At 36.1% G+C, this 26,617-nt stretch overlaps 1 protein-coding gene across 2 annotated transcripts in view; it reads right to left on the bottom strand.

Moving 5' to 3' along the window:
* Window positions 1-26,617, bottom strand: part of Sema3c (semaphorin 3C) — a 148,584-nt gene that overhangs the window by 47,228 nt on the left and 74,739 nt on the right. For both annotated transcript variants that reach the window (XM_075955963.1, XM_075955962.1), the window contains exons 4-11: window positions 26,471-26,533; window positions 16,724-16,843; window positions 12,662-12,752; window positions 11,024-11,143; window positions 8,347-8,489; window positions 7,058-7,172; window positions 5,462-5,531; window positions 3,505-3,649 (exon numbers count right to left, since the gene is read on the bottom strand). In XM_075955963.1, the coding sequence (XP_075812078.1) occupies window positions 3,505-3,649; window positions 5,462-5,531; window positions 7,058-7,172; window positions 8,347-8,489; window positions 11,024-11,143; window positions 12,662-12,752; window positions 16,724-16,843; window positions 26,471-26,533 (867 nt within the window). The remainder of the gene's footprint in view (window positions 1-3,504; window positions 3,650-5,461; window positions 5,532-7,057; window positions 7,173-8,346; window positions 8,490-11,023; window positions 11,144-12,661; window positions 12,753-16,723; window positions 16,844-26,470; window positions 26,534-26,617) is intronic.

Below are 26,617 nucleotides of genomic sequence, written 5' to 3'. Positions count from 1 at the left end.
AGAGGAAGAGGATTGTGGAGTTCACTTGGCTGAATATCCTCTGGCTACAGAAGTAGGAAGCATAGGGTTGAGGCAGCCGCTGGCAACTGAGTAAGAAAGCTGACTTCACGCTGTTTTGCTGGGCTCAGGGTGGAGCGACCAGTTCTTTGGGGAAGCATACTTCTCTAGGAGGAGTTCCAGGGTCATTTCTCCACCCTGCCCTGTTGATTCCCCAAGGATCACTCATCTGACAATTTCTGGATTTAAAGGAGCTGTTGTGGTCTCAATACCAGATGTAAGAAACCACATTATAGAAAAATGTCTTAAGTACTGATTACTCCCATTTTGCAAGGATTCTGTTCCAGATGTGTGTGTCACTAATCCCTGGCTTATTCCGCACTGTTTTAGGACAGCGGAAAATGCTTATTCTGAAGGGCTTTTAAAAAAATGGGACTGTTAGCAGAATTTTCTAATTTAGCGTTGGTTTATTTGTGGAAAAGGGTTGGTCTCTTACCACAGTGTACACAATTATTGCTTTTCGACAGAGTGGTTTTCTATGTGATACTCAAAGCCCTGTGTACATGTCAAAGTGGCTTTTAAGATGTCACATGGGGGAAGAGCCATAGGTAGAATGAGGCGGATTTCAGTTGCACAAATATCCTGACCATGGCTAATTTCAAGTAACTGCTATGTCCTTGGTTGAGAAAAGGAAGAAGTAATATACTCAGGAGACAGGAGCAATCTGGTTTTCAGAACAGCCTTCATGAGATTCTGAGGCCTCAATTCAATGAATGCAACCATAAGCTACAGGAGGGAGGGGGTGAGTTTTTCTGAGTTTGCAAGTCAGTTGCTTCTGTACTATCTGCTCACACACTGGAGAAAGTACACCAAACTGCAACTACCTGCTACTGTTCTGTATGAAAGCGTAGGTTTAATTAGCCCAACTTCTAGTCATTTCAAAAGCATAATTTACCTTTGAATCAGTTAGCAGTTAGTCTTCTGCGGATGCATGAAATAATTTGAACAAAGCAAAGAGAGACTTTTACTCACATGCAGTTTTCTCAGCCTTTCCCTCCATTCTCACCTCCTAAGACATCTTTGCTCCATACCTGCTATCAGCTGAAGGGCCCTGGGATGATTACATCTGTTGATTGTTTTCCTTGGTTGTAAAAGCAATTAGTCAGTGTTCTGCCTAATCGAGTTACTTGTTAGACATAATTAACTGTACCATTTTAAACAGAGTGTTTTTAGAAATAAATAACGAGAGTATCTGACTCTTTTGCCCGCTCTTGAGACCCCTTTCCTCCCTCTGAGTTGACCCCTTTAATATTGTATGGAGGTGTGTGCCTAATCATATTGTACTTTGTTGAGTGCAGTACCTATCCGTTGGGAGGACTGCTCTTTCCTGAAGGGAAACAGAGAAGGATGAGGGGAGGGGAGGTCTGGGAGTAATTGAATGAGCAGATGCTGCAGCCAGGTTGTATTATATGAGAGAAAAATAAATAAAAATTAAAAGGAAAAAAGAATATCTGTATCTGTGTTTGTCAGAGGGAGCAGCCCACAGTTTTGTTTTATTCCATTGTGTTTTTATCTGGTTTAGCTTCAAGAGAATACTTTAGTGGAATTATTTTGGTAGTGTGCCTTCTTTTTTATTTTTATTAACAGATTGATCAACACTCTTGTCAGCTCTTGCAGAAAAGTTTGGTGGAAAGGAGCAGTGAATACATCCATCTGGTCCTTCTCTTCTTGGGAGTTTTATTCTGTTTTGATTTTTTTTCCTATTGCTGCTTCAGTCTCCTTGTGTGTTATGGCTTGTTTAATCTGTTTGTGTTCTCATTATTTAACTCTTTCAGATCATATGTGACTAATGATTTATCAAATTATAGATTTATCAAGATTTCTAGGATGGAACCGTTTTCTCTAATAAGTATATTAAGTTCATTAGAATACTCCCTAATTTAATTATATTGTCTTCCTTTTATTTTTGTCAGTTCAGCTAGGGATTAGTCAGTCTTAGGTATCTATTGACTGCATTGTGGTTGATTGATTGTATGTTCTGATCTTTATATGTATTTCATCAATATCCGCCAAGATACTAGTTGGTGGGGGTGCTCACCATTAATTCTAGCAGTTGTGGGGCTGAGGCAGGTGGATCTGGGAGTTCATGGTCAGCTTGGTCTACAGAGTTCCAGAACAGTCAGCACTGTGCAGAGAAACCCTGTCTTGAAAAACAAAGCCAAACCAAATCACACACCCTGACCTCTTTTACCTCGCTGCCTACTGTTTCTGAACTTGCCTTTGTACTATTTTCCCAAGACTTTTAAGCACATGGTAGGTTATTTGAGGTATTTTGATATTGTATTAGATTAAGCTATTTTATTTGATCTGTCAGTGTTTTGCCTGGGTGTATATATGTGTATCATGTGTGTTCTTAGTCCCTGTAAGGCCAGGAAAGAACATTGGTACACTTGGAACTGGAAGAATGGATAGTTGTGAACCTCCATATGGGTGCTGAGCATCAAACCTGAGTCATCTGCAGGAGCAACAAATGATATTAACTGCTGAGCCATTAATTCCAGTCCATTTTTAAAACTTAGATTTATTAATTTCATTTTATGTGTGAGAGTTTTGCCTAATTATATGTCTGTCTGTGCATCATGTGAAAACCTGGGTCCTCTGCAAGAATAACAGGTAATCATGACAATCAAGCCATCTCTCCAGGTCTGTTTTGACTTTTTAATGTAAACATTCACAGTCATAAATGTCACTTTTAGTAATATTTTAGCCACAGCCCCAAAGGTTCTGGAAAGTTATACTTTCATTTTCATTTGGTTCAAGGATTTGAAAAATTTCCTGATTGATTTTTTTCAATTAACAGCTGCTATTCAAGCAGACACATATGTCAAAAGGGCAGGTAACGTTAGTTATCTCTAGGTTAATATTCACGAGAGTATCATTATCTACAACAAAATTTCTTAATGTATAAAAGTATTATTAAAAAACAAACAGCTAGCAGGTACTGTATGCTGGAGCTTGCCTTTAGTCCTAGATCTTGGGAATCAGAAACAGGTGGATTTCTATGAGTTCAAGACCAGCCTGGTCTACTTAGTGATTAAACTGGACAAGGCTTATATAAAGGCTTATATATCTTGACATAGTAAAGACTGTGTCAACAAAAGAAAGGAAAGGTGGGGAGCACTGTTGGTATTACTGTTAGCATATTAAGTCTCCCTCTGAAAATTTCAAAGTGAGAGCTTTAAAATTAGAAAAAAAATTATATCTACCATATTTTACGAAGGTGACTTAGAATTTTGGTGAAATTTTGCTATTAATTATAGCGCTTATAAAATCTCACTTTTATAACATACATGACGTATTAGCACATCTCAATCCAGACAAAAATTAAGCTAGAACTGTGAAGCTGAAAATCATAATGAGCATACCCAGAGGACCATAGTTATATTTAATAATTGTAAATGAAGTTTCTACTTAAATAAGATAAAAGTAAATGTCACGAGTACTTACAGTGCCAGGGCGAGGATACGGAATTCTGCCTTGATAGGATATCAGCTGGTGATTGGGGCCTTCTTTGTGAGCAAAAGGCCCATTGAACACAGTCTGAATATCAGATAAATGGTACACACACACCGCAGATCCTTTAAAAACAGAGCTGAAAACGAAAGCAAAGAATCTGTTTTATTTTTTCTAAAATCTATTTTATTTGTGCCGGTGAATTTGGGCACTTTGGTTAGGGGAGCAGATCCTTCTACAACAGAGGGGAATCAGTCCCAAAACCTTAAGCCACAGGGGCACAGTGAGTGACCTTGAAACATTCTGCCCTAATGCAGATATCTCCAGTAATCCCTCAGGAGGAGGTAGACATACACCCACATCCCTAGCCGAGAGTAAATCTCCAACTGACAACTACTTGCCAATGAAGTCATATTTTTTTACTTAATATTGACTCCAAACTAGAAGCCTAATTAAAAAAGTTTTAGATGGAAACAAAGCTTTAATCATTAACCATTAACATCAGAAGGTAGAAATGAAACTTTCTAATATTTAATGGTCAAGCTAATTTTTGACAAATATAAATTAGAAAAAATTTATTAAAATTAGTATTTGACCGAAACCAATATTTTATTGGAATTTTTGTTATCTTGACATTAATTTTTTTAATAAACTAAAGTGATGCTACTCATTTGCTGGATTTATTCATTAGCTAAGCATACCATCGAGGACATCCGGGGCACCTTGGGGTGTAGACCTAAATGACTGATAATCAGTATTCCTGCCAATCCTTTGATTTTGAAAAGCTCATAGCAGTAATTGCACCATACTTTATGTTTTTTTTTCTTTCTCTTTTCTGTATGTTGCATGTAAGTGTGGGTGTGTGTATACACATTACATGCAGGCATGTGTACCTGTACTTGTGCATGCAAACGTCAAAGGAAGATTCCAGGTGTTGTCCCCTGTCAGTGCTGGCCTGATTCCCTTCATACAGGGTCTCACTGTGAACCTGATGATGGCCATTTTGGTGAGATTAGCCTGCCAGCGAGTTCCCTAGAACATGTCTCTCCTTCTCTCTCTATCCCTAACCCATGAGGGGCTCTATGGATGCCACCACACTTGGCATTTACGTAGGTATCAGGGATCTAACTCAGGGCCCCATGTATGAACAACAAGATCTCTTTCTTACTGAAGAATCACCCCAGACACTTATACCCCATTTAAAACTCACTTAGGAAATAATATTTCAAATCACTGTTTTGCAGTTTTCTAATAAATGAAAAGGAACCGATGTATCCTTCTCTTGAGTTCAAAAGACTTGGCTGGAGTACCAGGCTGAATTCAGAATAACATCGAGTACAAAATTAATAGACTGATATTTGCACAGAGAGTATCAAGTATGTGGAAAACACACTGCAAAACACCATAAAGTTGCCATTGGACTCCAGGAAAAGCTAGAAAATATTAAGCCTATCTTAAAATGCAAAAATATTGTCATATTACAGAATAACAGAACCGGTCCAGCTTTTTTCACCTTCTCAAAGCCATCACTTTAATGATGAAGTGAAGTTATTTTAATTCAAATCAAAAATATTTTTATTACTTTTAATAATGCATGTCTGCTATAAAAATGTAAATAATTAAACATATACTCTTCCATGACTTCTACATATATGCTTATGCTACCACTGCTAAAATACAGGGTAGAAACATATTCTTCACCACCAATACCATAGGTTCTGATTTTATTAGAACCATTTGTCTTTAACTTTGTTATGTCAACAAATACTTCAAGCATTTTATTTCTACTATTCAATTCACACTTTATTTCTTCCGTAGAACAACATGTGATTGTTCAAAACGCATTTGTAAACATTAGTTGAGATCAAATATGTTTTAGTGATCTGGAAAAAGCAAGTAAAATGAGAGCATTCGTTGTTTACTGAAAGAGCTGCTGCTGTTTCATAATTACCTGGACGTGGTGAAGATGCCGTACACAAGGGTGGTCCTCGGATTGTCAGTCTCTAGCAGAAACACATCCTCTATCAAAAGGAAAACATATTCTTTTAAAAGTTTCTCAAATGCTAGTTGCTGATTTTGAATTATCCTAATACAACCATTTCAACTGTGAGAAATAATCCTCAAGAAGGTATTACTGGAAAATTCCTCCACTTTGTTATAATGTGGTGATAAGCACTTGGTAGCATAAATAAAATGCTAGCCTGGCACTGAGAGCATTCAGAAAGATTGTGTCTCTATGGAAATGATGATATGTGTATAAACACGAAGGGGAAAACCCCAAATGGAAACTATAGACTAGAACTTTGAAATCCTTGATACCTTAAGTCTGTAGAGTAGGCAAAGCCCGACCATGCTGTCCACGGTAGGAATGCCACAGATATTTTCCTGTTGCTTGATTCTGCATTTCCTCAAAAGCCTCTATTGATGATACAGTAATTTTAATTGAAAAATGACTCAACTCGCAGTTTTCTTTCAGTCTATGATTTGAAGTTGTAATGCTGAAAAAAATCTTTTGCATGGGAAGTAAAAGATATAAAACCTCCTTTGTAGGAATAAAACTTTATTTAGACTTCTGGTCAAGATTTCCAAGACTATTTTACCTAACAATTCCTCTAACAATAAGACTTTAATGTATGTCATAGGCAGAGACAGATGCTTTTATAATACAGTAAAAATAAAACACGCATCTTGAGCCTTGAAGAACCAATGACCATATAACAGATAATGTTTCTTAAGGTGAGAAACAGCCTCCTTCAGATTTATTTATAACTCTTAGAATCAGTGCATTTTGCAGTTTGTAATGGATATGTATTTTTTACCTCAACATATGTCTCAAAATCTAAGAATGACTAAGCTATACATTTCAATGGATAGTATTTGAAAAGAGATATGTCTAAATAGCTATCACAGCGTTATGATGTATTAACAAGGTACTTCAACTACAGAAAACCATATTTTGATAAACTATTAGTCCTTATTTGATCTGCAGATCATAAGATTCTTCTCATAGAAGGAAAACTTAGTGAGAATCATCAAGAAGAACTAAGCTGGGAACATAATTCTTGTCATTTATAATGGCACTTTTTAAAATCTTTATGAAATTTTCTATTTAATTTAGAACTTACATATATATGTGTGTATGTATGTTTGCATATACACTTATTTAATTGAAAAATATAAGAACTTAAATGAATAGTGTATAATATTTTGAGTTAGAGTTTCCTAAACTTAAATTGCTTTAGATCAGAATATTATAAATATATATTATAAATTCATTTATAAATGATCAAACATGCCATTACCTGTATATAAATTTTAGAAGTCCTTCCACCACCCCCACATTAATGTCTTAGCATTTTAGCAGTGTATTCAACAGTGGAAGAAATTACTAACATATTTAAGGACACCGCTGAGCAGTTGACAATTCCCTCCCAAGGTGGAACACCATTTACACTGTGGGCAAATGCTCCTATCTGAGACTTTAGTAAGACACACGATGTTCATAAAGTCCTTCTCAGAAACAGTGCTCACTGCCACATCCACGTACCCAATTCATCAAAATGTGTCTCGGGGCCATCTTCGTCTGTGACGGAGCACACAAGTCTTGCCTTTAAGAATGTGGTCCACTTGTTGACAAGACTACGTTGTCCACCAGTGTCATTCTGGAACCATTTTACAAACACAATTCAGATGATTGGAGAAACAGTTGTGTATTACAAATTCAGCTAGAACGCTGGCTTTTAATTTATGGCTATCTGAAGATTAGAAAGTGTTGCCCTCAATTTAAAAAAGCAACTAGGATCTTTAGTATTTTTTGATTGATCTTTTATACTACGGTATCAGCAAGAAATGGACTATATGGAAATATAAGTATATGACTCAATTTTTACAATATACAACATAAACAGTTATATCAGGTGAATAAATAACTGCCACTTGCCAAGGCAAATGTTTGTTCTCTTTGATGTATATGAAATTTACTGGATACAGTTGTAGCTTTCAGAGCTTACCATGTTCAGGAGAGTGGGCACATCACACATCTGAAACCTCCAGATCATTCTATTTTATCCCCCACTGCTCAGCATGTTCACTTATACTTTGTATTTCCCAGTGGCTGATTTATTACATACATTTTCCAGGCAAATGCACAGGGCATGGACTTTTGCTCTTTCATATTGTCTATCCTTTATGTCCAACAATCTTTTCATTCCTGCTAACTTTGCTATATTGGCTCAAATTATTGAGAAACAGATGAGTTCTAGTCAACAGAATATCCCAATATTTAAAGATAAACAAACACTGGCTACTTCAATAAATACATCTGACAAATGAAATTATCACAAATAAGCCAAAAAAGTCTAAAAAAAAAGTATACAATACATTGGATCAGAATTTTTTTCAGTGTTTTTTTTTGTAGGGCTTATATACTGATACTTATTAAAATGATAAAATATTTTCTTAATTTACACTGTTGCATGCTGCCTTTATGTTTTATAATTATGTTTTACTGACATTCTGATGTATCTTATTTACAAGAATTATTTTGTTTTCTTTGGTAATTTACAGTATTCCATTTGTTTAACTGCAACACAGCAAATGGAATTGCAAAATTATCCAAAACTACTTCTATGTTTAAAAAAATAATCAAAATATTTCCTTAAATATTTTTACTGAAATGTGGTATAATTGTCTCACAAAAACTGTGAAATGCATGCTCTATAATATTCTCCTTTCTACTTTATTTGTTGGTAAAGGGTAAAAGAAAACACTGAAATATTGGAAAGCATATTACATAATTTGAATTATTTCTTTAATTAAAAATTTCAGTGCACTTACAGGACATATTCTTGCAATCATGGAATGAATCTGTTTGGTGCTCCTATTGTTGTCTGTCAGCTTTTCTTTGAAGAAGAAATACACCTTAGCATCGTTTGGATCAGTACCATCCGGGATAACGTGTGCATCCACAAACATAGGTTCTTGCAAAAGAAGTATGAAGATTGTGTGAATGATAAAAATCCACCTACTGCTCTTTTTTTTTTCTTTTTTAGTCTTTCAAGACAGGGTTTCTCTGTAGCTTTGGAGCCTGTCCTGACACTAGCTCTTGTAGACCAGGCTGGCCTCGAACTCACAGAGATCCGTCTGCCTCTGCCTCCGGAGTGCTGGGATTAAAGGCGGGTGCCACCACTGCCAGGCAAAACCCTACTGCTCTTTGAAACAGACAGCAAGTGCATTCCTTTCCCAACAGCGATTAATTCACTCTTCATAGGCGAAATTTCAAAAAGCAGTCATTGTATATCAACATACCTCAAGGAGAGTGCCAAACATAACAAACCATAACTCTAGTGTGACAGACAAAAGCTTATCTCTGTCTGAAGGACACTTAAGAAATATAGTAATATTGAGCTGAGTAGTGGTGGCTCATGCCTTTAATCCCAGCACTCGGGGGAAGAGGCAGGTGGATCTCTGTGCGTTTGAGGCCAGGCTGGTCTACAAGAGCTAGTTCCAGGACAGGACAGGCCCCAAACCTACAAGGAAACCCTGTCTCAAGAGAGAGGAGAGAGAGAGAGAGAGAGAGAGAGAGAGAGAGAGAGAGAGAGAGAGAGAGAGATAGCAATATAAAAAATTCTTTGTAACTTGAATATTATTTTAACAGTTATTTCTATGGAATTTAATGCTTGTTTTACTTTTATGTTGGTTTTTAAATTTGGTGTTTACATTTGAGCATATATATATATATATATATATATATATATATATATATATATATAAGCTTAATTAAAACAGAATATGAATATGAAGGTCCCATCCAAACCAGATGGGTTTCTTCATTGGATAGTCACTTGCAATTGAAAAATTAGTTTTATTCAGAGAGTCTCACTGGAGAAGCAAATCACTAAGGGCATGTCTAGCAGTCAATAACCAACACAAAACTAACTCAGCTGCATCTTTGAAGGGTCTTTGTCCCCTAATATTAAGTCGATGAGGGAGCTGTTTTGCTTTTGCTTTTGCTTTATCTTACAGGTCCATTGAATAGATATCCTGGTTCTGGCTTTATATTTTCATAGAACTGCTCTGTGTGTCTCACATCTATATAAATTTCTTGTGATTTTTCTTTGGTTCTTTTTCATTCGTTGTTTTGTGCTATCCCAATTTATTTTCCTTTTACAATATTCTACTGTTTTATTTTACTAATATTCCTTATATGCATGTTTGTCTTCTTATAAGAGACAGAAATGGGGTGGAGCTGGATGAGAGAGGAGGTGTAAAGAACTGGGAGGAGTTGGGGGGAGGGCAAACTGCAAACAATATATTGTATGAAAAAAATCTATTTTCAATTAAAGGAAAAAGAAGAAATAACTTTAAGCAGTAAGGGTAGAGGAGGGAAAAAGGAGAAAGAGGAGAAAAAGGAGGAGGGGAAGAAGAGGAAGAGGGGAAAGTGAGGTGGGAGAGAAGAAGAAGAATAAGGAGAAACAAGAAGAAGAAGAAGAAGAAGAAGAAGAAGAAGAAGAAGAAGAAGAAGAAGAAGAAGAAGAAGAAGAAGAAGAAGAAGAAGAAGAAGAAGAAGAAGTTGATACAGTATCAAAAATTTGACTCTGTTTTTCTTAAAATACAGCAAATGGAAAGAAGAGAAAATGTTTCAAGGAAAAAATGTAGTCAGTGTAGACATAGAGGGTCTCCTTATTTCAGGAACAAAACAACTTTTTAGAATATTCTATTTTCAGAAGTACTGGGGAAATAACTGGAAGAAGCAAGACAATCAATGCTTTCATCGCTGACCAATCAGCGAGACACAACGCTTAATTGTGGGGACTCATGCTAAACTGCTTCATTAACTAAACAGGCAATTTAGAGTGAGTTTGCAAGTTTCCTGAGGCTGGAATGGCAAGTGCTCAGTGACTTCCTCCTCCTCTATGTGACAGAAACAGACTGAAATCACACAGTAAAATTAACTTAGCCTCTTTTCAGGGTGTGGATACCTGATGACCTTGAGAGTCTGAAACAACTAAACAAGGATTATCATAAAGTTATCATACCATCACAATTTAAAATTAGTCAAGTTTTGAAGCAGTAATATGCCACTTTCTGTAATTTTAGTTTATTAGCATAAGCAAACACAAAGAGTTTCTATGTATGATCCATCAGAAATATCTAAAGATGTGAGTTTGGTAGAATTCTTCAATTTAGAAATATGGAAATATAAAAGTGATTACAGTAACTCAAACCACATTTAACTGGAATATATTACCATTTAACAAATGGAGGTAGGCATGATGGGTGCCACTGACATTTGTATTTACCTAGTTTATGACAATTATATCATCATTAATAAATCAAACAATTGGAATAAAAACGATGGCTATTTATTTGGCACGTAGAATATAGAATTAGGACTACTTACGTCAAAGCCCGATACTTTAGTTTTTAACTACTTTCCATATTATCAGTGTAGTATTAAATGTTAGTTGAAGACAAGATATCAAAGGGGAAAACACAGTAAATGCTTTCTTACCACTCAGCCATTTTGAATTGTGCTGATCAGTTCGGACCGCATTCCTTTTAGTTAAACTCCGAAAAATAGCAGCGTCTGTTCCCATGAAATCTATGTACATTCCCGAGAATAGTTCCTCATCTATGAAAAAGGAGCCATTGTCAGAGATAATCCGATGCCTCTTGAACTTATTTTAAAGTTCAAGGAGGTTTAACTCAATACATCATCCCAATTGTTGGAAGAGGTTTGCCGTTTATGAATTAGTTAGTTATGAATTAGTTTCTGTTGCTCACCAAATTTAGAAAGGTCTAGTTTTAATAGGCTGTTAATGTGATAACTTTGTAGTTATAAAAACAAATCCAAGGACTACTTGTTCTAAATTTTGATGTGGGATATCTTTCTGTATATTTGTTGCTTTAATTGGTTAATGAATAAAGCTGTTTTGGCCAATGGCTTATCAGAGTAAAGGTAAATCTGAATAGAGACATAGAAGGAGAGTAGATGGAGTCAAAGAGACTCCATGTAGCTGCTGAAGAAGACCTGCCGGAAGTTTACAGTCTTGTGGCAATACACAGATTAATAGACGTGGGTTAATTTAAGATGTAAGAATTAGTTAACAAGAAACTTGAGCTAGTAGGCCAAAGAATTTTGCAATTAATACAGTTTCTGTGTGATTTTTCAAGTCTCGGCAGCTGGAAAAGAACAAGCAGTCTCTGTTTACAAATTTAGCAAGCAAGCAAAAAACTTGAATTTAGGATGATGTCATTCAACACACTGAATCTTCACATTTTCTTTTATAAGGCATAAGAAATGAGTTATAAGCTATGGTCCTAAAAGTACTCATTACATATTAAACATCTCATATTTTACTTAATAGGATGGACATAATACTTTTACCATATTTATTTCTTGATTATACAGCAACTAAATTAATATTATAAAAATATTTATAAATAAACTAATCATTAAAACTCCACAATTTGATCTTTTAGTCTACAAGGTTCATAATAACATAAACACAGCCCACTTTTTCATCAGTAATTGTGCTATAAAAAACAGTGATAGGGAAAAAAAAACTATGTCTAAAATTAAACAAGCTGTCCAATTTGTTATAAGTGACCTGTTTAGCTATTTAACTTATATGTATGCATCTGTTCTCATTAAATCTACCTACATTTCCTAAAATACCTGTTGGATAGGGCAGACTTCAGAATGAAATGTTTCTAAAATGAGCTCATCAGGTTTTAAACTAGACCTCACCAGTTAAGGAGTTGGTATGATAGGCATCTTGTCATCAATTTCTCCTTCCCAGAAAGGATACAAAGCCCATGGCAACAGTTTAGAGGGTGATAGCAAAGATAAGAATGAGACATTTTAAACAGTACAGCTGTTTAAATATTTGCTTAAATAAATATCGTGTGTATACATGCATCAATTTGACTATTAGATCAATACAACATATAATTATTCCCCATGTTGCTATAGTTCATTAGTCATAAAACCATAGATTGCAAATCCCCACTGTTCACTATCAATAATGAGCAGAGCTTTCAACTTTAAAATAGTCATCAATAAAATTTGTAAATACATTAACTAACTTATAAGCTGTGTGGGTTCTTTATTATTTAGCCCACCCTCCCTCTTTCTCTTTCTACTTACTGATCATAACAGAAACAGTGTTCACATTGGGGTTGAAGGAGCATCGCCCTTTTCCAGATTCACACTTAGAGTCGATCATGAAAACTTGGTCCTTTATAATAGAAAAAGGTATGAGATGATAATGATATGGTATCATAAGTACAATAAAATATAATTATAACTGATTTATATAAACAAGCATTATTTAGTAAATCAAGATATTTTTATAAATACTTTCTACTCCTGTGTCTCCAATTTGTATATGACAGGACTCAGCTGTCCTGTCAGAAGAATCCATCTGTAAATTAGGCTCTAACCTAACTAGAGTTAGCAGGGCTAACTCTCATCCCATTTTAAAGCCCCAAGAGCTGTAAACCATGCACATGAGTTAGATATAAGCGTGAGTTCTCCTTAGATCTACATCATCAAAAGTCACTTGGAAATCTAAAATCATTATACATATAATAGATGTATTTGTAGAACCTTATATAAAAGAAGAAAAGTAACAACCGTGGAATAATGTATGCAATGATTATAATGTTTCTAAAATGAGATTTTTAAAAACTAAAATTCCACGTTACTACTTAATTTTTGTGCAACACATTGTACAAGATTTAAAATGGTAATGTATATTAAAATATAATCTATTCAATTATCTGTTTTTTTTAAATGGTCATCGGCTGTTTCCCCGAAGATTACGCAAACACTACAGATACAATAAGCAAGATTACAGAAGTCTTGGCCATTGAGTAACTTAGATTCCGAATGAGAAAGATGGAAACTGAAGAGAACAAAATACAGACATCAGTTATGTAAGATTCTGTTCAATGCTTAGTAGAAGAAGTGTGCAGAGAGACAGAATAGGATCGACAAGATTATCAGGCAGTAAATCCAGTCGCACCAATTAATTGGTGCACGGTAAGCAGCACTGAGAGAGTGATTTTATAAATAAAGATGCTGACATTTTCCATCTATCAACTTAGTACAAACTATGACTGAAATACAAGGGCAAAAAAGTGGACACTTTGTGGATTACGTCAGATGATGGAGAACTGTAATTATCAAGTTAACTTTTTGAAAACTATCCTGAATAAATATAGTCTCATAATGTTTTCTGAATGCAGAGATAAAAATGAGCAGAACTCTGCTTAAGAAATGACTGATTATACTTCTTCCTTAGGATGATTTGGGAAAGAAAATATAAAATAAGGTGCTTGGATCAAGAAAATGGACTGTGCTTCTGCCCTAGAATGCAACACTGAAGAGACCCAGCAAGTTGTGTGTGTATACACACACACACACACACACATATGCTTTTTCATTTTTATGTATCTGTGATAACAATAGTTAAAGAAGAGGAGTCCATAAATCAATCATAGGCAATCATAGCTAAGTGGAGCCGAAACAATCCAGATTCAGCCTCCTGACACCTGGCACATCTGCTTTCCAAAGAAAGTAATTACAAAGAATAAAGAAAATAAGAAAATGTAATAATCTTGGTTGAGATCCTAGAGGCAGAAACAGATTTCCCTAGATAAGCCGGTGTTGGCACCGGTGTAATTGATGAAACAGGTACCAGGTGTTCTCTGATGGCCCATTTCTCCATTACTCAGTCCCCCTCTTCTCTATGTGATTATACTTACAGTCTAGTTAAAGTCAACATTGGGAAACGTGGTGAAATATTAATCATCTATTTCAAGCGGAAATAAGGCTCTTCACCTAATTTCCTAAGAACTCAGCCCTATTCCTCCCAGATCACTAAGCCTTTCTTCTTCCATTTCCCTTTTGATTTACAATATTAAATTCAATACTTTCAACTTTCCTAAGTTTTGAATTGGTTTTAATATGGCATTTCTGTACCTACTGTGTTAATCCTCTCCTAGCTCCATTCACCTGTTCCCACACCCCTCTGCCATGGGGTACTCTTCCCTTACAGATTTCTTTCCTCAGGTATTCCATTACCATCCATGTCTTTTTCCCCGTCATAATCCATTTTCATTTTAAAGACCCACTGCCCCCACACGTATAAAGTTTAAATTCTATGATCTGCTTGGGAGTCTTTGATTTCAAAGTTAATATGACTAGCTAGCTGTTTCCACGTCCTGCTGGGATGATTTCCCTATCACAATGGCATGGAGTTAACTAAACCTCTTCTCTAGTATCTTGTTGTTTGCAAAGTATTTTTCACAACAGAAAAGAAACCAAGATAGAATCCTCTGGATATCTATCCAGAAGTAGAAAAGTTGGGTCATAGGTAGCTCCCCTTTTAGTTTTTTAGAGAAACCTCCATGCTGACCTCTCTAAGTGACCTTGTGAGTTTATGCTCCCATCAACGGTGACTATGAAGTTCATGTTCATTGGGTCCTCACCAGTTTTTTTCCATATACAAATAGCAAACTTGCCAGAAAGTAATTAAGAGAAATATTTTATTCACAAAGCTCGAGGCGAACAACCTCTACAGTGAAGTCTAGGATACTGAGGAGAGAATTTGACAGACACTAGAAATGGAAAGAGCACATGTGCTTATCAACTAGCAGAATTGACGTTGATCACATGCATGTGGCCCTAATGCTCAGCTCAGTGCATCTGGCAGCATTCTTCCAAAACGCCTACTTTCCCTTTAAGATTGTGAATATTTCGGTAGAATTTTGAGCCCCATTTAGAAAAAAAAATTGAGATCCAATGATAATTATTCAATTAGTCTTTAATGACTATGGTCATTTAATTATATATGTGTATCTATAAAGTATTTGTACAAAATGTAATTCAATAAAATGGAGTACAGCAAAATCTTTGTTCAACATTAGAAGCAAAGTAAATTGGTTTTTACTGAAGAAAAGTTTATAAAGGTTATTAATGGTGGGTTTTCCCATAATTCTTATCTTTAACAGTCAAATAAGACATGACTTAAGAACTGGACATTCTAAATTTAAGTTAAATAACAAACTAAATTGATGGGGGAGAGTCTTCTGTTTTGTGTTAATTTCATTGGTTAAATAAAGAGACTGCCTTGGCCCTTTAATAGGACATAAAATTAGGTAGGCGGAGTAAACAGAACAGAATGCTGGGAAAAAGAAGCTGAGTCAAGGAGTCGCCATGATTCTCCCACTCCAGACAGACGCACGTTAAGATCTTCCCTGGTAAACCACTTCATGGACTACACAGATTATTAGAAATGGGTTAGATTAATATGTAAGAGCTAGCCAATAAGAGGCTGGAACTAATGGGTCAAGCAGTGTTTAAAAGAATACAGTTTCCATGTAATTATTTCGGGGCATAAGCTAGCCATGTGGGCAGCCGGGTGCCAGGGACGCAGCCCCGCCGCTCCTATTACAACACTAAATGTAGTTTTCAATAATTTAGCTTCTAAAATAATGTTTTCAGGGAAATAATGCAGCTGATTGAAGGAACGGAGAATGGGAACGGCTCCTTATTTCTGCACAGCACTAGTCCCAGCCACCGTCCTAAGATAACAGGGCAGCCTTTGACACCACAGATCCCCAGAGGACCTTACAGTTGACAGAATACGAGTTGACTGCCTAACTAGTATTTAGCAAACACCGTACTGTAACAACTCATGTCACCATATGGAATGAAAGAGTAAGGTGAGAATGAACTAGCATTGGGTAATGTTAGTTTTAAACAAAAGCACGATTTATCAACTTACAAAGCTTTCTTCAACAAAACATTTCATATCCTGCTTTAAACACCTCTTAAATTACATACACATAACGTGTACTGAAGTTAAAACATAAGAATGAATATATATAATTATGAAAGCAAGTATAAACACAGTATTTCTGTACTTTAGTGCTTTACATTTAATACAATTATAAATTTATCATTTTCCTTTATTTTACAACCTGTATATTCAGAAACAAGTAAACATGTTTAATTTGAAAGACAAAAGAGTTTAATTTAGCTTGCGTTGGCAGACAAAATCAAAATGATATATATATACATGTGTTTGTAAAAACATGATAATATTTTACTGTCATTGAATTCCCATATTTTTAACTCTGAAATGGCATCAAGCATCAGTCATTAACACCCAAGTGAACAAAGTGAGCCGGTCAGGCTTACCTCGGATCTCCTTCCCCTGTTTAGGTAAGTGCACACCGGGCTGAAAGCGCCACTCCCACACACATAAAGGTGAGTACGGTTGAAGGTCTGGATGACACGGACGAAATTCCCACAGCCATGCTGTCAAAAGGAAAACAGCTTGTGAGACCATGCCCTGTTTCCACCCACAGCAGCTCCATTAGCCTGAGATGTGATGTCGGAGGTAAACATGACATGATACCTGCTCTTGTCTGTATCAGAGAAATTTCTTAAACTTGTAAATGCCCTCAGGAAACACTTGTTTAACTTACGGAAATAAGAAATCAAATGTTGAGACTTGGCATCCTGCAAAATTCAGCTACTCAGCAGTAGTTCCAACACTATTGCAGAAAGAGGACCTTACACCTCAACTGAGATTTGAAAAACGTAAGCCAGGTGATTTCAGAACTCCGGGCATTTTCAGTGAACAGAATAGACCAAACCTTCTATTCTTATAAAGTTCGGGTGAACAAACATTGCTGTTCCTATTTAATTCAAAGACTTGTATGAAAATGCTCTCAACAAACCCATCTATCTGATTTAGATATCATCTGCATACTCACTTTCTTACTACTCAATGCTTTTGTTAAGAGACCTCTTCAAAGATAACAATAACAGAACAGCTTGGATTATTCCATTCATCTGTTTTGGGAACAAGCAGCAAACTTCTTGTACTGAAAAAATGATCTTTTTGTTATGTTGAAATGTTTCATACTCCGTTTGAGGTTTTTGTTGATAATTTTCTTGTGTATGTGTGGGTGTGTGTTTATGTTTATGTGTGTTAAACATGTGTGCTTCTGCATGGAGACATGATTTAAATGTTAGGCATCTTCCTCTATCTCTATTCATGTTATCACCATGGCAGAGCCTCTCAATTGAACCCAGAATTGACAGACATGGATAACGTGGTTGGATTACCTTGAAGAGTCACATCCACCCTCTGAGCACTAAAATGACAGGTGGCCAGGCTTAAGGCCCACCCAGAACAGCAGTCACACGGCCTCTCTGGATTTGAACTCTGGTCCTTACACTTGCCGTTTGCATCGTAAGTGCTGTAACTGCTCAGTTATCATCCAAGCCGATCCTGTATAAATGTGTATGCTCTAAACTTCAGAGTTTGTTCTACAAGCTTAATCCTTTTACGTGATCAAGTCCAGCCAGCAAGGTGGATTGATGATTAAGGTTGCGTTCCACGAAGCCTGAAGTCTCAAGTTTCATCCCCAGAACCCACAGTGGTAGAAAAACACCTTTGAAAACTTATTCTCAGCCCTCTACTTGTGTTTGCACTTGCTCCCACAAATACATTCACACACAAAACCAAATAAATGAAAAAAAACATAGTACAAACATACCACTACTTGTCTGCTTAGTTTTCCTTAAATTATCACACACACACACACACACACACACACACACACACACACACACACACTACAGACATATTTGAAGTGAAGTTGTGTTCATTCACATTCCATGCTATCATGAGTTCCCAATGGTGAACATGGCTACCCTGTCCAACTGAGAGAGGAAAGCCACCTTACAATAGCTGAAGAGCTGCTGCTTCTATGAAGAATGGTGGAATCATTCTCTCTACCCTGGGTCCCCACCAAATACCTTTTTCATTTTTTTAAAGACTGTTTTTCCACCCGACTTCCGTTAAACTAAATTGGCAAGGATGTTACTGCTCTGCTTCTAAATTTCCTGCTACCTTGCAGCAGTTTGTGAGCTCTCTGTGGCCAAATTAATCATCCCAAACTTTGCCACTGAAATGCTCATTACTTTTGCCGATTATAAATTAATCAAGCCTGAGACAGAAAGATATACCTGTACAAAGTTATTTTCTCTCAAAGAATTTTATAGAAAAATTTTCCTCTGAAGTATAATTTGTTTAATAAAGGCTATAAAATATTTCAAGCAGTAGTGTCTCCCTGGATAGTCTACAAAACATGTTCCTTTTTCATATCTAGGTGTGTTGCATATCCAGTATTTATGTTACTACAAAGTAGAACAAAGAACAATGCAAAAATAGGAGATAAACTTGATTTAAACATTTATATTATTTTATATATTCCATCAGTTTTGTTTAATATTCATTTCTACTCCTCAAACAGTATAAATTTCTTTTTGTGATGAGAATTTTAAGAAGTTTCTACTATGTACTATTAATCATACTATTAATCAGTCTTTAATTCTAATGTCAAAGAAATTAATCCTTAAATTTTAGGCTACACACTTTATTTTAATGTTAAGACAGTAATGATCTTTGTTAAATATATAGTGTTGTGCTTGACACCTATTTTTAGATTTACCTGGAGATGAATTATATAGCTAGAATTGATAACATAATACCCCGAACAAACTGTAAAACCGAAGAGTGGTGTGTATATAACATGCCTTATGTCAAGATTTGTGAGCAAAGAGACCCATGCTTATATTTTTCACATTCATGATCAGTCATTCTGGAATTTTGTACTGATGACCTCATGATAAAACATGAATTTAGTGCAAATTTAGAGAGGAAAGGTTACATCTGCCTTATCTTAGGATCTGTAGACAATTTTCTCTGATAAATTGTTGCTATACTAAAAGGAAAAAGTCAACAACATATTTTTATATTTGAGATAAAACTATATCACTTCAAATTTCTGCATGTGTCTATTATGGATATACTTTTGTTATCACATATGTCTAAGTGTCTTATAATATATAACTATGTTATATATTTTATCATTAGTACCTCCCAGGATGCTCAGTATTTAGCTTTGTAACTGGCATGTGCTCTAAGTGCATATTTCTTAATGGCTTTACGTGAATTCTTTTTTTTTGTCTTTCTAAAACTCAGTTCCCTTCAGAAAAATAAACCACAGAGGCTCTTGTTGTTTTTAATTTTCCAAATTCACACAAGGAGCTACTATAAGGAAGATTTTGAAGCACATGAATAATATTTAATCCATACTTTCCTGTACATTGTCGTATGCATGCATTAAGAACCCACTTTTCTTTTCAGTATTTAGTAGTTACACAAACCTAGTATCTTCGTGTCTGTAAGATTTTCATCCACATACATAGATTGCCTTAACTCTTACAGCAATATTTCAATTAAGTAGCCGACTTTCAATTTATTAATAAGGAAGTTGATTTCCAAAAGAGACTAAATAGAGTTTCTTAACCTCAGATGGAAACTGTGGCCACCACCAGTGTCTGGATTTCTGTAGCATTTTTGCTATCAGTAGACAATCTCTTTCCCCGTCATACCCAGTAGGCCTCCCACCTCGTCCTCCCTAGAACAACGTGATGCTGAACAGCTGAGCTGATCATTGCCAGCCCCATCTCTCAGCTCTGCTTTTCCATTGCCGAGCATCAGTTCCTGACCTTATTTCTGACCTAAACTGTGGTATAAATTCTCTTCAACAAATATTTGTTAAGGCACTGTATCTAGGTTTAGCAACACTTGAATGCCAGGCCAACTTTCTCCATTCAAATATATATTATGCTATGGTAGGATCCATGGAGCCGTCATGGGATGGCATACTAAAACATACATGAACACATTCATATATGAATTCGGTATAAAGTTTTAGCAGAAGTATAATTTCATCTGGGTCTTGCAGCATAGTCTTTGCACTAAAGATGCATAAAAAAGAATTTTCCTAATGAAAATCACATAATCAGTAAACAAGGCATGGGGCTGGAGAGATAGCACCCCTAGATTTTTCATGAGACTTGAGCCACATTAGGTGGCTCACAACCATGCATAGCTCTAGTTCCAGGGTATTGGACATCTTTTCTTTTTTCTTTTTTTGGCCTCAGCAGGGAGTTACACTTAGATACACAATCACACACTGATACACACATATGTAAAAAATGCAAAAAAAAACAATTATATGAGTTGGCGAGAACTTTCTTTTTTTTTTGTCTTTTTCTTTTTCGAGTGACTGTCCTAGAGTGGTAAGTGTGATACAGAACCGTGTCATGAAAAAGGAAACAATTGGAGTGGTTCTGTCATCATGCCATTGTCTTCACACGGGCAGGAGAGATTCTGATAGGAATGTGTAATAATCAAATGTGCAGTCCACAAAGCCAGGGGACCTGGATTTAAACCTTGGCTTAAGCTTTTTCTAGGCATTAATAAGTCAGTTATATAGGTTTTCTGTGATTCAAATTTTGCATCAGTAAAATAGCAGTAATAACATTTGCTTTGAGCAATATATTAATAAGGTTGTGGGAACACTTTTATTTGGGCAGGCCATCTGTCCTTCCCAATTAGTGCTGGCTCTCTTCACAATACTAATGTGTAAAAGTTTTGCTATTGGGCACTTTAGTGGAAATAAATACCAAAGATCCCTTCTTCATTTTCTTTGGGATTATGATTACATTACTTCCTCCTTTTTTCTTCACTCCAATCTTTGCTATGTACCTCTGCCTTCGCTCTCTTTCAAATTCATGGACTTTCTTTTCTTTAATTGATGTTGTGAATATGTGAGTGTTTATATATATATATATATATATATATTTGAAGGCTGATCCTTTGGTATTTGATAATCATTTGGTGTGTTCTTTGGCTAGAGTTGTGATCTCAAGAGCATTCCCTATCTTGGTCAGGGTTGTCCAAGAGACTCCTAAAACATACATGTGCATGCATATGTATATATACATACACACACATATATTTTGGTATATTACATGTATATGGGGATTTCACTTCAATAATAAGCAAAATAAAAACCCTATAATGGCTCCATGGATCATACTATTATATATATGTGTATATATATATATACACACACACACATATATGTGTATGTATGTATATATATGTATACATATAGATAATATCCAGGCATATTATGTATAAATGAATATTTCAGTCCATCACATTGTAGAAATCATAGCAGAGTGGCTATGTAGTCGTGGTAGATTGTGGTAGCAAGCATTCACACAGCAAGGACCAAAAAGGAGATAAAGAAGTCTAGAATCAAAGATGGGTACAGTTTTCAAAGGGAAGTCTCTAGTGACCTATTATATCAAGTGGGCATCTTCTAAAAACACCATAACCTTCAAAATAGTGCCACAAAATGAAGAGTGAGCCATTCGAAAACAAGCTTGCGAGGGGTATTTTAGAGCCAGACCACAATAGCAGGTATGTTTATCCTGGTTTTTGTCAGGTAATGGAAAGCATCCCTTCCATCCTTGTCCAATGAGAAGACCATCATCTATGCTGAACCAATTCAAGAACTATGCCTACAGTCTCTAAACTGTATCTTCACACAGACCTATGTCATTACTTTATAAAGTTAACTTCTGTCGGTTAAAAGATTAAAATAAAATAGCCTATGTCCTCTTTAATTGAACAGAAAATTTGCTGTTTTTCCACTATGATGAATTACCCTCAATATAAATAATTATTGTAGAATATTTATTATCTGGTATAATGTTTAAAATGCTGCTGGATTTGATGCTGCTGCCCCTTATCTTGGGAAAGTGTCTCCTGTAGCACTGACTGCCCTTTAGCTAACTCCTTTCCTCCTGACAACTCGGCCTCTGGTCCAAGGGCAGGGATTAAGGGAGGGTGACACCATGCTTGGCTTCCATAATATTGGGATAGGACACAAAGGATGGCTTATATGCTAGGCATACACTCGCAAACTAAACTATGTTCCTATCATCTCCTTTAAAAATAAGTTTATTTACAATTTGCTATGGATTTCATTTACAAATGAAATTTCTGTAATATGAATTCTGGTTTCTTTCTGTTGTTTTTCTGGACTTTTACTCCCACTTTCTATTTTACTTAAGAGACGATAAACATATTTAAAAGAAAAACATAGCAAACTGTTTTTCTGAAATACATACATTTTCTCTAGGGATTGCTAGTCTAAGAGCCTTAGCAAACGCCTCATCTACCATGTCACATCTCCAGTGCCTCATAAACTCTTTGAACAGAATCCCTTGCTTGATTGCCTTCCTTGCTATTCCGAACTTGTTTAGATTTGATGAAGTTTTCTAAATGCAAATCTGGGCATAGTGGATAATGACATTTGCCACCCAGCATTTCCAATTAGTGCAGAGAGACATATGATTAAGAGTCGGTGCAGTAAGTGGTGGGGCATTTCAGGAGCACACAGGAGGAGCACCAAGTCCAGCAGTGGTAAGAGAGGATTTTCTAGAGAACAGCCAGTGTACCGTGACCAGAAGGTCTCAGAAGATGGTTTGAAATTCAAAAATCCCGAGCAATTGGAGTCAATACTCAGATACAGCATAAATGAAAAGGATGGGGGGAAAAAGAGGATTTAACGTAAGTGAAGCTTCCTATTGTTGATATGAAACCCAGGGTAATGTTAAAAGATATAGTTAGCACGGTTTCTCTCAGACCTATCAAAGCAAGCTTTGCGAAATATCCCAGCTCCACTGTTATTTGCCTTGTGTCTTTGTAGCCCTTCCGTTCTCTCCCAGCAAGACACGCAATTTCGCTGTGAAGATCAGGGTCTAGGGTTGCTGTTCTCCACCAGACGAGGGCCATGGCACTCACTACTGCAACACTGGGAGCTAGGTTCTCATTCTCTTTCCTCTCTCTGTTTCTTAATCTTTAAATCAAGACTCTTTTCAATTTCTATTTTGCATAACTGAATAGTTTGCAAGATTCGAATGGAACACATAGAACAGCGCCTGGTTTGTTCCATTAAATTTGAGTATGGTGTCTCATGATTGTTACCTATATGCCTAATCGTTCTCGTGTAGTGAAAAGCCACGTATGCATACTGCCCTCAACTCATTAACACAAAAGCTGTTCATAATCACTGGTTTTCACAGCTTTGAAAAAGTCAATCAGGGTGAATTGGCAAAAGCTGTCAGAGGAGGAAGGCTACAGCCAAAACAAGTGTGAAACTTTACTAATAAAAAAATCCTCAAGTACTATGTTTTAAAAGGTGAAATGCTATGTTATTGGGTAGCAACTATTTCAACGGTGTGAAGGTATTTGCAAACACTTGGTGTCAATGAAAATTAAAATAAAATACATTGTCTATAGACTGTTCAAATAGCTGTTTCTCATTGGCGAGTTCCCACTGGCCTTTTCTCCTTGACATCAGATTAACATGAGGTCTCTGTAAGGACTGCACACATAGGACACAAGACGTATTTATTACAAAGTCTCTCCTACACAGATAAAGTAGGTAGTTGAAAGAATTTCATAGATTATTATTTCCCAGAACTCAACATTTTTATCTGGAAAAGCAAACGCTCTCCTGTTTAATCATAAAAATGCATAGGACAGATCTCGTCATGGATGGCTTCTCAATTGTGTAGCTATTGGACATAGAGAAGAATTCACTATACCAATGCTTGATATTACAGCATAATAGAATTGTGGGTAAATGTTAAGCCCATACTGAAGATTTTATCAGATAAGTTTTAATTATCACATAATAGATTTCTATTTTGCCAAAGGGAGAAAGGGGTCAAATGACTTGGCTAGACGCTTGAGAGGAATAAAGATCACTTTTTGGAAAAGGAGTACACAAACGTATCTACAGTCTACATACTTGCCCTGCAGCAACTGCAGTCAATTGGAAATGCAAACCTTCCTGAACAAAACATCTGGAAACTCAGTAACATCGCCATGGGATATGATTGTGGTCAAAGGAAGACATGATCAGACATGCTTCAGTGGGAAATATCTTCACTAGCAGAGAAAGGAGAATGGCTCAACTCGTGCCCAGTTATTAGAAGAATAGCTTAAGGAAATCGTCATTCTCCACAGCACAGCACCCTGCTTTGTTTTACTTTGTTTTGTATTTCCCTGAAAGGCTGACCAAATGTACATTCTCCCCTCGCCTGGATTTCCACCCTCTAAACTTCCTTTAGATTGTAACTATATGTTCTCATGTTTCTTCTTCCTCTTTTAAGTTCTGTTAACTGAATGAAATATAAAATTGAAAATGTAAGTATTAGAGCTGAGTCACTCCTAGTCATGGTTCCCAAGAACGCTTGTGGAATAATACACAGATGGTTAAGGACCCCTCTCAAGTAGGGGTCCTTAACCTTCCTACTGCGGCGACCCTTTAACACGGTTCCTCATGTTGTGTTGACCCCAACTATTAAATTATTTGTGTTACTACTTTATAATCCTAATTTTGATGCTCTTTTGAATCTCAATGTGAATACCTGTGTTTTCCAGTGGTCTTAAGTGATCATTGTGAAAGGGTTGTTGATTCCTTAAAGGGGTGATGACCTATAGGTCGAAAATTGCTGCTTAAGGCTCTTGCCTTGACTTTTCCCAGCCTTTATGGAAGTTTAGATCAGACACTGCCTTGAGAGTCAGCCATACTAAAAAAATTATTTCATTATGAATTAGTCCCCCCCCCGCCCATGACTCACTTGTCTCAATGACTCTCCAGAGCACTTACATTTAAGGCTCCCTACAGATATTAAGCATTTCAGAATCTCTTGTGTGGTCAGCCAAACATTTCTGAACACAAAGTTGAGGTGTTCATATGAGCTTCTCAAACCTGGATTGTGTGTGTATAAACACACTAGATTTTCTATATAATAGCCATATTTCTATTGCATTCCTTAATTTAAATCTATTTTCCTGCTCACTAAAGGCAAGTTAATTTTTTTCAATTAGATAGGGTTAAAAAAAACAAAATTAAGTCTGTGTTTATAAAAATTATATATTAGTAACTAGAATTATGCTATATAAGCAACTGGTTTATAATGTTCTTTATCAAATAAATAAATAACTGAGCAAAAAAACTGAACAGGAGTCTTTTACAAAATTATTTATGACAGTGTATATTTTTGATACTTAGGTCCATTATGATATTTTTCATGATTTGAGGCAAAAATGTGAATGATATATATGCAGGATTGTGTTGATGAAAAATCAGTTCCATGCATTTCTTATGGAATATTCAAGAATAATTTGACATCAGTTACAGAAATCAATATAGGTCCCTTGCTTGACTCTTTCCACTGAAGCTGGTGTAAGGAACTCCAATTTACACAAGTCTTGCGCTTCATATTTGTCTATGTGTATATCTGTTTTCATTGTGGTTGGTAATTATTTCAATTGACAAATGTACTGTTCATCACTATGGACTTACTTATCTGGAGTGTGCAGGCTCACGACTGTTTTTTCACTGAGAATCCTAGGAATAGTTCCCATAGTATCTAGAAGCTACTCCAGACGCTCACATTAACATTCTTCCAGCAGCCCGCTGAGAATTTTGCAGGTTGGAGTCACTCAGAAAAAGGTTTATTGGTGAAATCAATCATGAAAAGTGTCTGCATTAAATAATGAAAGCAAGGCAGGAAAGTTTAACCAGTCAGGAATTCTAAAGTTACAGATGGCCCAAGAATTCCAGGCTTGTTGCATTACATTTTTAATATCTGTCCAGCCAAGGATCGCCAACATCATTAATCCCAGTCTGCTCTCACACCATATACATCTGAAGACTAAATAGTTGGCGCATGTGTGTGTGTGTGTGGTGATATTTTTGTGTGTGTGGTATATGTAACGACTGTATGTATGATGTAGGTAGTGTGTGTGTGTGTGATGTGCATGTGTATGTATGAATGTGTGTGTCTGTGTGTGTGTATGTAGTATGACTGTGTGTGGAAGTAGGTATGTTTGTACGTACATGATGTATGTAAGTAGGGCTCTGTATATATATGTATTGTGTGTGTTTTTATGTGGTGTGTGTGTGTGTGTGCTCTTCAACTACTTACTGTAGGATCTTTGCCAGCCATTTTGCATTCTTCAACTTTGATTGCTGATGCTGGCCAGAAAACCTGCTCAAGAAGAAACATAAAGTTTGTATAATCTCAGTCAGGCACACAGCAACCCAACATTCTTCATGTGCTTTTGACTATGTG

Source organism: Microtus pennsylvanicus, chromosome 22 (assembly GCF_037038515.1).
Source record: "Microtus pennsylvanicus isolate mMicPen1 chromosome 22, mMicPen1.hap1, whole genome shotgun sequence".
Classification (NCBI taxonomy): Eukaryota; Metazoa; Chordata; class Mammalia; order Rodentia; family Cricetidae; genus Microtus; species Microtus pennsylvanicus.
This window is presented reverse-complemented; position numbering and strand designations above follow the sequence as displayed.